This window comes from Delphinapterus leucas, chromosome 7, assembly GCF_059928025.1.
Source record: "Delphinapterus leucas isolate spDelLeu-1000000601 "Yukka" chromosome 7, BTC_Dleu_Yukka2, whole genome shotgun sequence".
NCBI lineage: Eukaryota > Metazoa > Chordata > Mammalia > Artiodactyla > Monodontidae > Delphinapterus > Delphinapterus leucas.
Genome location: NC_143135.1, coordinates 60,318,726 through 60,331,460, shown reverse-complemented (window position 1 = coordinate 60,331,460; position 12,735 = coordinate 60,318,726). Strand labels below are relative to the sequence as shown.

At 39.7% G+C, this 12,735-nt stretch overlaps 1 protein-coding gene across 5 annotated transcripts in view; it reads left to right on the top strand.

Moving 5' to 3' along the window:
- The window catches only part of DLG2 (discs large MAGUK scaffold protein 2), a 251,959-nt gene that overhangs the window by 222,480 nt on the left and 16,744 nt on the right, over positions 1 to 12,735 (top strand). For all 5 annotated transcript variants that reach the window (XM_089914175.1, XM_089914174.1, XM_089914172.1 and 2 more), the window contains 2 exons: positions 9,995 to 10,045; positions 11,204 to 11,305. In XM_089914175.1, the coding sequence (XP_089770301.1) occupies positions 9,995 to 10,045; positions 11,204 to 11,305 (153 nt within the window). The remainder of the gene's footprint in view (positions 1 to 9,994; positions 10,046 to 11,203; positions 11,306 to 12,735) is intronic.

Genomic DNA, 12,735 nt, shown 5'->3' with positions numbered 1-12,735 from the left:
TGACTTGCAGTGATCCTGCTTGAAATGTTTGTATGATAAAGTTTTAGATATGTATATTAATATGTTTTTCTATCAGTGATTTATTAGCTGCATTGCATAACCAGATCTTCATTTTACGGTTTAGAGTGGAAAGAAAAATATATTAAACTTTAAAATTTTCTAGTTATTAATGCCTTTACTCTGTGTCCCATTGCACTAATAAAAAATAATAATTCTGTGTATTAATATACTATACTATGATTTTTATTTCTTTAATATTAACTCCATTGTGTAGGCATCAATGAACTAAGAACAGTTTTGTGTCTTTTGCAGCTGTATCACATGTTCATTTTTGTTTGTTTTCTTTTTGTTTTAATTTAACAGCTGTGGGCAATATTTTTAGAAGCTGTTCATTTCATTTCTATAAAACAAAATAACATTGAGCTGGACTTTGTTTTCAAGGGCTGGTTATATAACCCTGCGTAATGATACCTGTCATCCTTCAAATTGTTAATTTGGACTCTTTTTTTAGATATGTATGTTTAGAAAACAAAATCTGATCAAGAGTAACTACTGATCTCCTTAAAGATGAAAACTTTATCTTTGAGTCTCTGTATGGAATATGTCATGAAATTTTTCTTGAATTGGTGGCTGAAATTCAAATGTTGATTTCAGCAGTATCTGGATAGCATCAAGTACCACCCGAGAGAATTTCTTAAATTTTCAGTGGGGGTGGGGAGCATTTTAATATATTGTTAATATGAACATCACTAAAAAGTAGTTGCTATTGGAGAGTCAAAAATATGTTATGCCTTTTTGTATCTAGAATGATGCCCTTTTAAATCCAAAGGTTTGTTTACTCTTTAAAAATTGAACAGATTTCACTAGGTAAAGTTATTTGCCAGTTAACACTACTGGTAGCCATAATTTGGACTTCAGCTGGAACATATTTTTAATTTCTTTTTACCTACAAAATAGAAAAATTCCGTTAAACACTATCTTGATGTTAAGAGAGATTGGTCGTTAAATAAAACACTGCATGGTTGTAAATTTCTATAGTGTAGCTTCACTCTAAATTATTTTAAAAGTAAAAACAAAACAAAAATAAACCTGTCATCTTCAAGTCAAGGTACTTGTGATAATCACACACGTGAAGATACGCCATCGTTGGGTATGTACTTAGACTTTCTTTTCAGTAACAAAAAACAAATATGCACTAATTCATCCACACTTCTTTCCCTAGTGCCTCTTTGCACTTGTAACATATGTACCTAAATTAATAATGCAGTTCTGGTCAAACACCCACACAAAGAGAAATGATTCAAGTGAATTTAACCCATGCTTTGATTTTCATTAGTTTCATGCTCTGAAATTAATCCATCTAGGATGTGTTAACTAACACGATTGTGGGAGTCCTTTCACAATGTTCACATGTATCACATCATCACACAGTACACTTTAAAATATATTACAATTTTATTTGTCAGTTATATCTTAATAAAGCTAAAAAATGGAAACTAATCTATCCAAGAATCTATAATAGCAAATACATTTTAAAGCACTTTTTTTAACTGTTAGAGAATAAGGTTCTATATTCTTTTCCTTTTTTCTAAAGATGTACAACAGTTGTCACTTTTTAAAAAGCTGAATTTATTGCTAATGAGCTTCAGAAATCAAATAGTCACATATTCTGCATTCAATTAGCCTGATATACAAAGAAGTTAGTAAGTTGATGAATTTATCTTCTATAGCTTAGTAAATAGTACAGATGAAAGGAAGTGATTTTGGAAATAAAGCCCTAATTCTGGCACATAACCGGTACGTCCCTGTTATGCTAGTTAAGCTGTGTTTTTATGAAAAAAAAGGTTGGAAATATCACCGTATACTTGTGCAGTCATTCAACATGAATTAAAAACATACTTTGTGGCAGAACCTGTGCTTAGTTTCAGACCGTTTACCTTCTGCCTGTTCCACTCCTCCAGAACCTAATAGCTATCCAAGCAAGAATCTTAAAATAAAAACAAGGAAATATTGAACTGACTCATGAAACATTTTTCAGTGACTCATTTCTTCCTCCAAGATTTCCTACACACTCACTGAAGCAGGAAAGTTCTTCAACAATCCCTTTCATCTTGTGAATTAGTTTAGGAAGTATTTAAATAGAAATAAAATTCAAGGGATTCCAGGGATCAATTGGCAAGTTGAAATGCAATATTCCTGCAAAATACCTAAAGGCAAAATAGAGCAACAAAAAGCCTGCAGAAAACAGTCCCTGCATACCAGAATCTCTTGAATTTATAGTCAAGAACATCCAGTTGAGAGACGTTGACCTTTGTAACAAGAATCTGGAAAATCAGAGCAACATGAATGGGTCAAAGTATTCATAAAAAGAAAAGTGCTTAGATGGACCTTATGCATTTTTTATAATTAAACGTAGTTTACTGTTTGCTAAAAAAGAAGATACAGCAATCAAATAGTAGCTTCCTGGAAAAGAGAGATAAAGTTTTCATCTTCATCTTATCTGAGTTTTCTCAATGCGTCTCCTCTACGGCCTCTTACTTGCCTTTCGCTCACATTTCTAGTAGCCTTGCATGGTATTCCTTTAAGTTCTGGCTGCTCTCCAGTGCTTGGTATCTCTTTAATTTGCTGTGCTGTTCTTGCAGAACATGTTTCTTCTAATGCCAGCGATAGCGAAAGTAGCTACCGTAAGTTATTGCTTTGGTTTGTGATTCTTTTCTTTGCAGTTGCCCCTTTGCCTGTGGTGTGCATTTCAGATTTTTGCTGTCGTTGTTTTTCAATTGCTGCCCTTAATCATCCTCATCCAAAGCAAATGGCTTGAAATGAAATCATCATCTGATGTGGAAAGATACCAAAGACACTAGGGCGGTGGGTGGACTCATGTGGTTTGTGCGAGAGGTAGCAGTCTTGCTAATAAATGACTCCAACCTCAGTTGGCTGTGGCCTGATGATGCAATTTTCCTAGAGAAGGTGGGGGTAAAGTTCAACTTGGTGGATTCTGACATTCTGCCCTCCAAAATAATTTAAACTCCCTGCAGGAAGGTTGAAAAGTTGTCATGGTTTTATTTTCCTTCTCATTTTGCCTTTTCCTTTCTGTTCCTGGCTCCCCTTTACAAGAGAAATCCTGATAAATTACAGTGTTCCTTTTAAATGGAGCATGAACCTTATATATCTCTTCTCTCCTTGATTAATATTTTGAGGTAGATACTATGTTATATCTAACTTTAAATTTTGATGGTTGGGAAGAGATGAAAAAGTTTCATCCTCTAATGTTGAAGGAGCTCACATTTTGTTTAAAAGTGAACAAATCTTGGATCAGAAAGCTTAAGTGAAAAGGTAGGTAACTATTTAAAACTTATTTCTGGTGTTTGTTTGGTCACCTCAAGCCATTTGCTTAGTGATATAAAAATATTCACCAAATGCCAAGCACATCCTTTTTATCTGTTCTTGTGGTTTCTTACCACTTACAGGTTTTTGGTGACTAAAATAGGTACATGTTATTACTGGGATCCTTACAATTTCTGTAATGTTTATTTATACGCCTTAATGAAATGGGTTACTCAAAAAGCAATTGCTGAGGATATTAGAAAGTTGCAGGCCCAATACATATGACCCTCAGCTACCAAGATAGAAATTGGTTGGAGGTTTCTGTTTTGGGGTTTTTTAGTTTTGTTTTTGTTTTTTGTCTTTTTGCTTGTATTAATTGAAAACAAGAAGAGAAGAATAGAATAGCTTTTATTTTTGTTTTTTTCCATTACAGCATGGTAATTTACAAAACCATGCCTTTTTTGAGGTGGAACGTCAAATAGTGTTCTTGAAGTGTGACAAATTCAATCTGGATCTTGAGAAAGGCTTTGGATAATCAGATTGGTAGAAAAATAGAAAAAAAAGCACAAAAGAGGAAAGATGACAGATGGAGGAGGAAGATGAAACACACCACAGAACGAAATGAAGAAGAGTTGTAATGAGATGCCTTTGATCAACCAAATAACGTTAGAACCCCCTCATTTCCTTCCTCAACAGAATAAGTCCTGCTGATGAAAGGAATTAAAGTATTCTTGTTCTTAACGTGATCTTTAACATTTGTACATTCTTCCTACTTTTATACTTTTATGATTATCCCAAGTTGGGAAAATATTTGCCTTCCCCCATCTCTTCATTTGGTTTTAAAACAAAGAAACCTGGCTGGTTAAGAAGTGACCAAAGATTATCTTCCCTGCGCCTGAAGTACCCTCAATTTAGTATAAGGAAAATATAACTTATTTGTTGGGATTCATGGAGACCCTTGACCCTAATTTCTTTGGCATCAGTTTTCAGTTTTTAAGTGTTGTGCTTCCATCCTGTAGATACAGGCAGAGAAAGGAAAAACATCAAATCTTGTTCTTTCAATCCCTTTTATGGAAAGTATATAGGAACTACCTTTTCCTTCAGAAATCTTTTTTTAGAGTATTTCAGAAGCCCCTCTCTTCTCCTTCAGAGATGGGAATGTTCTTCCCAGAATCATTAAGTTATAAAAATTGCACCAGGGCTTTCAGCTGTTTGACAGGTTTTTGATTGCAATGCTCCAAGATGAAATCAATAATTCTTTTCACCCTCAAATAGTAAGTACACATAAATGTTTATTGAGTGAATAAAGGAAACACTTGCAAACAGCTTGAATTATCTATGAGAAGAGAGAAGAGTTGGAACTGGACTCTAGGATGTTACTAGAGAAAATGTGGAGTCTAATAATCTATATTGGCTTGGGTCTCATCTGAGAATACAGAAGGTTAGCCATTCAAATTGTTTCCTTTACAAATGAACAAAAGTAGGAAGAGCCTTTGTCATAGCTTAGAAGGGAAAAAAGGATATTTCTTTCTCCAGGATAGAAATATGAGGACTAACACAGGAATATTCTTTAGTTCATTCATCACCCGCTCTATGTCATGCTCTCTCACAGGCACCTTAAGACCCAATATGAATCTCAGTGAACTCTGGAACTCAGCACACGTGTAGGGAGAGAGAGAGAGATCAGTACATTAAAAAAGCACAGAGTGTGGCTGTTTCTAGAATAAAAGTCTGGCCCAAGAATAGTGGGGCTTCGGAGATGATTTCAAAGAGGAAGGGGCCTTTGAGCTGAGCTTTGGAACGATGAGGCACTTGCCAGCTCAGTAAGTTGAAGAAGAAACGTTCTAGGAAGGGCAGTGGCGTGACAAAAGACAGAGGCTTGGGACAGACACGGTTTCATGAAAGTGCCATTTTGAAATCAAACCAGGCTGGAGTTTTCTACTGAATTCCTGGCTTTTGCTGTAATTATGACTAACTTCTATGTTTTGTGGATAGCAGTATAGACAAATACAAAAAAAGACCTCTTTTCACTAAGGTTCAGGTGTTATTTTTTACTCTTAGGACCATTCCATGTCCACTCAGGGACAAAATGGCTAAAATAATAGTCAGTGGTTAGAAAGAAGAGCCCAGGCCCGTGTGTTTCACAGCTCCAGAGGGCACCATTCACACTGCATTCTGGAGTTACAGATTGTGCCAACCTTACTTGAAAGCCTCATTTATTTTCTGAGATACACACACATACACATGAATTTACACTAACCTCAGTTTCTAATAAGTAGCTCAGACCTTTGCTGCACCATCTCAAGAATTATAGAATAATTATTTTTTCCGAAGTCCAAGTATATTGAGCACCAGCTAAAATGCAGTTACAATGCACATTGTCTAATTATGCAAGATGCCATCTCAAACCTTGCAGATCTCTACCAGCTGAAGACCTGCCTTCCTTAAAGCCCAGTGAAGCTCTTTATGTCATTATGGGTGTGGGGGAGCTGATGATTATCCTCCTAACCCATTGGTGCTCATCAGTTAAGTAGGATTTTCAAAACAAGGATCTTGAAGAAATGATCTGAGTGAAATTGAGATACTGAAATGAGGAGACCCCAGACTTTCCCTCTGGAATCAGTCAAAATGGTGCCCGTATTCTTCTCCTTTCTCCACTCTTCTCAAGTTTTGCCCTTATATTTCCTCTAGTTCTTTAGTCCTTACAAAGCAATTTTATTACATCTATTATTATCTCATTTGATTTCTGCAACAAAATTATGAGCTGTACCTTATATTAATACCCCGTTTTACAGATGAGGAAGCTGAAGTTCCAAAGAGCTCTACACCTCACTAATATGATGGCACTGCAAGTCCAGTCAGGATAGTTTAATTCTGAAACTTACACATTTTCACTCTTCCCGATAGTTTGTAATCCAAGCCTCTTCATGTTTTACCTAGTACATTTCAACCATTTCATACTACCTATCAAGTTAATACAAGCAGCAATGTTTATATAGCATTAACTATGTACTAAGCCTGATTTTCAGGGCACTGTGTATAGTAACAGATCTTCTGAAGATCCTTTGAAGACACTGAATCACTAATTCACCATGTGACCTTGAAGAAATCCCTGAACGTTTTTGAACCTCAGTTCTCTCCTATGTAAAATGACTAGCTTGGATTAGAACAGAGAGATAAGAAACAGATTTTAATCAAGATTGCCCTTTGACCAACTGGTAGTAGCTGCCTGAAGAATTGTATTGAAAAGTACTGAGGCCAAGTGAGGCTCAGCAGTAATTCGGGCAATGATAGACTTGTGATGCATGTCGAGCATTCGAAGGGGGAGTGACATCATCATGTGCTGCGGACTTTCCATTTGTAAAAACCACGTGAACTCCAGACCCTTTCTTAGCGCTAACATTCTGTGGCTCTAGGAACCCAGTTAATTCTTCATAAGTGATCCAGTGCAGACACTAAACACTACATTTAGAACATTTAATGTCCTGCCACTGGTCTTCACTTCCGTCCTCTCTCTTTTCTGGTTTTGAAAAAGTTCTAAAAAAGAACAACTTGTTTTTCCTTATCATGAGGGCATATTTGGGTCTTACTCCAAATCCCTCTTACTGTGACTTGCTTCCAGTTTAAAGATGGTGTTCGTGGAGTTGGTTACAACGGCGTCTGCCAAGTCTCTGCCAACCACAGGCGTCCACCCCCAGTACTGTGCCGCTCTCCCCTTTCCAGCCATGCAGTTGCCAAAACAAGACCAAGTAATTGTTCATACCCTTGTGTTGGCTGTTATTTCTGAGTGCCGACACCTCCTGAGCAAAAGATAGAAAAACTACTAAGGATGACTATTTTATGGAGATGACACAGCAGCATTTAAAAAAAAAAAAAGAGTTGGCGTTTGCAGATGGAGCACCTTATGCCCTGTCAGTGACGCTGACCCAGGTTCAGCTCCTTTCTCTGCCACCCACCGTTTGTTCATTTGTAAGTTCTGCCCCTATATCCCAGCCTCCACAGGGAATTCTACATCTCTGGCCTTTTTGAGACAGTGCCATATACTCAACAAGGAGTCAAAAAAGGTGTAGTTTTGAATGTTGACTCTACTACTTACTAACTGAGGAAACAGGCCCCGTCTCTGAGCCTCAGCTTCTTCATCTGTAAGGTAGAGATCATCAGAGCACCTACCTCAAAATAAATGGCTGTGAAAAATAGGAGGCAATGGCTGTGAAAGCCTTTTATAGCCTGTAAAGTGCTATGCAGACATGAATTATCTTTCATTGCTGTGGCTTTTTTATTTCTCCCCCTCGTACTCTCCCTCCCACTACCCCTAGGGCTTTTCATTCTTGAACATGAAAGTGAAAATTGGTTTCAGGTGCTGAGTTCACAGTTGTTATGTAATACCAGCTGCCATAGCATCCCTGCAGGCTTCCTTACATAGTGCCTGCTTGTCACAGGGTCTTCAGAATTGGGATGGGCCTTGACATAAGGGATGCTGTCACTGCTGTCTGCCAGTCTTACTGCTCTGAACAAGAACCAGTGCTTTTTGTAGGTTAGAAGTAAACCAAAAAGCAAAGGATAAATGAAGAACTACAGAACTCTGTTCTAGCAAAGTCAATCAAAGCTATGTTGTTTTGTCCTAGTTTTCTGAATCACACATTGTAGTTACTGACACCAAATATTTTATTTAAGGTTTGCCTTTAGAATGTCCCATCAGAATGATTTGCAAGGCCATTGTAAAGAGATTCCCATGGGAACACGAGGTGTTCTATTTATTTAGAGAAAACCACACTTCCCAAAATGAAAGCATATAGACAGAAACACAAAGTAGAACCTGTCTTTGGCTTCTTTTCTCATCGTGTCTCCTACCACTAGAATTAGAATGCAAATTCATTGTCCTCTTTCTTTATGTTAAGTACTGGGGGCACAGTGGTGACTGTGGTATGGGATTCCCAGTCTGGTGCAGAGGCATAAGTATCACCTGATATTTAAAACCTCTGTTATCTATCCCATGGTCAGGATTCTCCTACCACATATTATTCGTTCCATGGAGATTTCTCTGGACGTTAGTCTAACATTGCAGTGTTAGTCTACCATGCTTCTGTCTCTAAAGCTATGCTTTTTTCCCCAACCGTTTTTACACTTATCCTCTGAATTCCTATGACCTCTGCATATCTCAGCCTTTACATAACTAGAGCTTAGCAATCAATCACCTTTATTATTTTTTGGCCCAGCCTCTGTAAATTTTAGTCATTTCATTTTTTTTTTTAAAGGGAGTCACTTTTTCCTGAATAAAAAAAAAACAAATCATGAATCTGATTCCTCACATACCAAACCCCTGCCCTGATGTGGGAAGGTCCCCTGAACACTTTTGGAGCAGCCATGAGTAGGTTCCACTTAGAAGAAGCACCAATGCCTAGTCTCCGTGACTTTAGGAAGTTAGCCTAGTGGTACCATTCTAAGAGTGGGCCCTGCTTGAGGTAAGATGTGGCGTAGGCCTGGGGCCATTTCTCACACTTGAAAAAGCGACACCCTCACTACCCCCCCCACCCGCACCCCAGGGAAGACAGCTGTAATTCACAGCTTTACCCATATATCGCTTAATTTCCCAAAATCAGTTGTCATTATCAAAACTGTCTGTAATACTAACTCCTTTTATGAAATTAACTCACCCGAGGCTGTGACTTCTGAAGCACATGGCTTTGACAGACTGTGAATGTGTTTCAGGGGCTATGAGGAGATAAAGCAGTGAGACTCATTGCCCTTTGGTTTCAGGAAACAGTACCTCATATTACACTCCTCTATAGAAAAGCATATAAAAAGCCCTTTTCAACAGCCCTGAACAATTTCCCCACCAAAAGATAGTTGGTCCTGGGCCTATGCAAATAAAAGAATAGAGCCTTCGGGGTTTGCAGCTGAATCAGACTAATCTCGTGCCTAGTTCATCAACTGGGCAAAATAGATGAAACCAATTTACTTTTCATGGTTATGTGTTGATTTGAGGCTCATCGTGAATCAGAAGGCTTATAGCAAATGACACTGGAGGGGGCCGACCCTTATGCTACATTGTCTTCCTTACTTCTCTTTTCAAAGTTTCAAGGCTAGATTTAGCAGCAATTAGAACCAGTGATATAGGGTCCTCCTCAATTTTTTTATCTTCTTAATTGACCCAGCATTTTCTTGATGAATTAACAGAGTAAAATCCTCCGAGCCCTGTAGTGTGTGCTGATGAAGTTTTTGTCTCGTAAATGAAACAAGCAGACATTTGCTTTTGAACGTTCTTCTTTGGGAAATAAAATGGAAGATGAAATAAAAGGTCCAGAAATTCTGGTAATGTAGCAGTAAACTATTGGAAGGACCCTCTCCTTGAACTCAGTGGGTTCCTTTTAAGTAGGAATGCTGGATATGAGGCCATAGTGCTGCATTTCTCAGTGTCAGACGGAAGGCGGTCTCTTAGACGGCCAGCCTCCAGTTGTTCCTTAGACTTATGACCGTCGATCACCTGACACTGTAATACTGCTAAACAGCTTTATGGGGGTGAAGGGATTTGGGGAATAGTTCAAGGAGGGAGAGAGCAGGGAAATTAACCCTGAAGTGGGTCTGTTTCCTGGGTTGTAGAGCAGGACTTGTAGCTGTGGTTTGTGATCGGTTGTTAGTCCACCGTAATTTTCCTTTTTTCTCTTCTCAGGAGGACAAGAAGACTTCATTCTTTCTTATGAGCCTGTCACGAGACAGGAAAGTAAGTTTCCTAGCATGCTTTGGTTCCTGATTGACACCATTACAGAAGGGAAAGAATGAAGGACCAAGGAAAATAAACTCCTTAATAGTCAGCAGTTCCCAGGCCAGACCATGCTCTCTCTTTGGCCCTGTGACCAAGCAAACAGCTTCCCTGCTGAATGTGGGCAATGACAGCTCCCAAGAGAATGGAACTGCCCTCCAGATGGGAAAGAGCACATCCAAATCATAAAGAGCCCCACCTGCAGGATCGATTGCATAAAATCTCCATGCAGATTGACATCCACTCAGTATTAAGAAGGGCTTTTTAGCAGACCTGTTGTAAGGTATAAGCTACCTTCTAGGCTGCTCCGAAGCCTGGGAGGAATTTATACAGAGGCTAATGGCATCAGAGGAGGAATTGTACCAAACGAACTTTAGAGTTCCTTGTAACCCCGTGATTACAAAGGAATTGGGAAAATCCAAATCCAAGCAGAGTATGGAGAGTATTTTGAGCTAAGGAAAAGAAATTATAAAAACATGCGGTGTGGGCTTCCCTGGTGGCGCAGTGGTTGAGAGTCCGCCTGCCGATGCAGGGGACACCGGTTCGTGCCCCAGTCCGGGAAGATCCCACATGCCGCGGAGCGGCTGGGCCCGTGAGCCATGGCCGCTGAGCCTGCGCGTCCGGAGCCTGTGGTCCGCAACGGGAGAGGCCGCAGCAGTGAGAGGCCTGCGTACCGCAAAAAAAAACATAAGGTGTCATCACTGCAGATGATTTCTTTTTCAAGTCATTGCCTGAACGATGGTCAAATAGCTACTTTTTCTCCCGTTCAATTGACTAAATTCAGTAGTTGTTTTGACATTGTGTAGGCATAACTGTAGAGTAAGCAAAACCTCTCCAAATGTTTCTTTTCATTGACACACTGCAGTTGTTTTTCCCTGCAGAAAGTAGACTCAGCCAACACACTGGGTATTAAACATTCCAGAAAGTAGATAAATTCCAGAAAGTAGACTCAGCCAACACACTGTGTTAAACATCAATTTCCCTATGCAGGGCTGTATGGGCAGTTTATCCACCGAAGTAATACCCTTACCAGTTCTTGGTGTTTGGCAGTTTTGCCTTAAGACCACAGTGGTTTCCAAGTCTTTCTCCTCATCTGCATCTTCCTTTCCATTTCTGCAGTAAACTATACCCGGCCAGTGATTATCCTGGGCCCCATGAAGGATCGGATCAATGATGACTTGATATCTGAATTCCCTGACAAATTTGGCTCCTGTGTGCCTCGTAAGTATCTAAACAAAGCTTGTCTCCTTTTGAGATGATAAAATGTAATTCTGTTCCTCCAGTAGTCTCTCCAGTGATTCAGATACCATCAGTTACCTAGTTTCCAGGCATCTCATTTAATTTTCCCCACCGAACACGTTTCATCTACGCTGCCATGTGTTCTCTATTTAGTGAGTAAATGATGTGGTCCCCTAGAGGGCAGGATGAATCCTTTCTTTGTATCTCCCATAGCATTTAAAATAGCATAGGTTTGTTTGTTTTATTTTTAAAAAGGGACCTCCCTGGTGGTCCAGTGGTAATGAATCCGCCTTACGATGCAGGGGATGCGGGTTCCATCCCTGGTCAGAGAACTAAGATTCCACATGCCACGGGGCAACTAAGCCTGCGTGCCTCACCTAGAGCGCGCGTGCCACAAACTACAGAGCCCACGCACCCTGGAGCCTGCGTACCACAACCAGAGAAGAGAAAAACCTGCAGGCCACAACTAGAGAGAAGCCCACGCACTACAGCAAAGAGCCCACACGCTGCAACGAAAGATCCTGCATGCAAGACCGATGCAGCCAAAAATAAATAAATAATATATATATTTTTTTAATAAATAAAATAGCATAGGATTATTGATAGGCATCGGTATGTTCTTATTGATTGATGGAAATGCCACTGAAGTATCTTTTCCCATAGAATAACATTACCGAACCAGGTTCGCTGAGATGCGGAGGTTTGCAACAAAGAAAGGGTTAATTCACGAGGCAGCCAAGTGAGGAGACTGGAGAACGAATCTCAGACTCTCAGACTCGCTGCCTCCTCGAAGGCGAGAAACGGGATATTTGTGGGAGGAAGGAGCAGGGCGGTCTGAGGTGTGGGGAGCATGGGGAAGGGTGATTGGAAATAAGAAAAAGGTGAGGTAAATGTCATTCTGTGCAGGTGCAAGTAAGCTACAGGCTTCCTCATGGCAAGCATGTTCAGAAAATCGCAGCATTAGCGTGTTTTGAGGGTAGAGTTTGGGACCCCCTGATGTCAGGTCACCAAGTGGACATTGGCACTTGCCCAGTTGGAGGGTCGGTGGTCTTAACCAGCTCAAGCTCGAACTGGACGCAGCTGACTCTGAGTTCCTGAAAAACAGCTCAGGCAAACACATTGTTTGGGTTGTGTGACGCTTGGAGGACCTGCAAGGTTTTTTTGTAACAACAAAGTGAGCTCAGTCAGTGAAGGCAGGTTACAGGTTTAATGGATCTAACTGATGATCACCCTCAGTTACAAGAAAAGAGATCAGAAACAAAGCCATCTATTAAAATCACCTCAGGATGAGTTAGGGCCGTGTGTCATTGCAAAACAAAATAGCCTTTCCCAAGTGTTTCACAGCCTCAGGAGTTGGGAAGATGCAGACAAGAAGGATTATAAAATTTTAACCCACTCTCCTGGCCACTGCA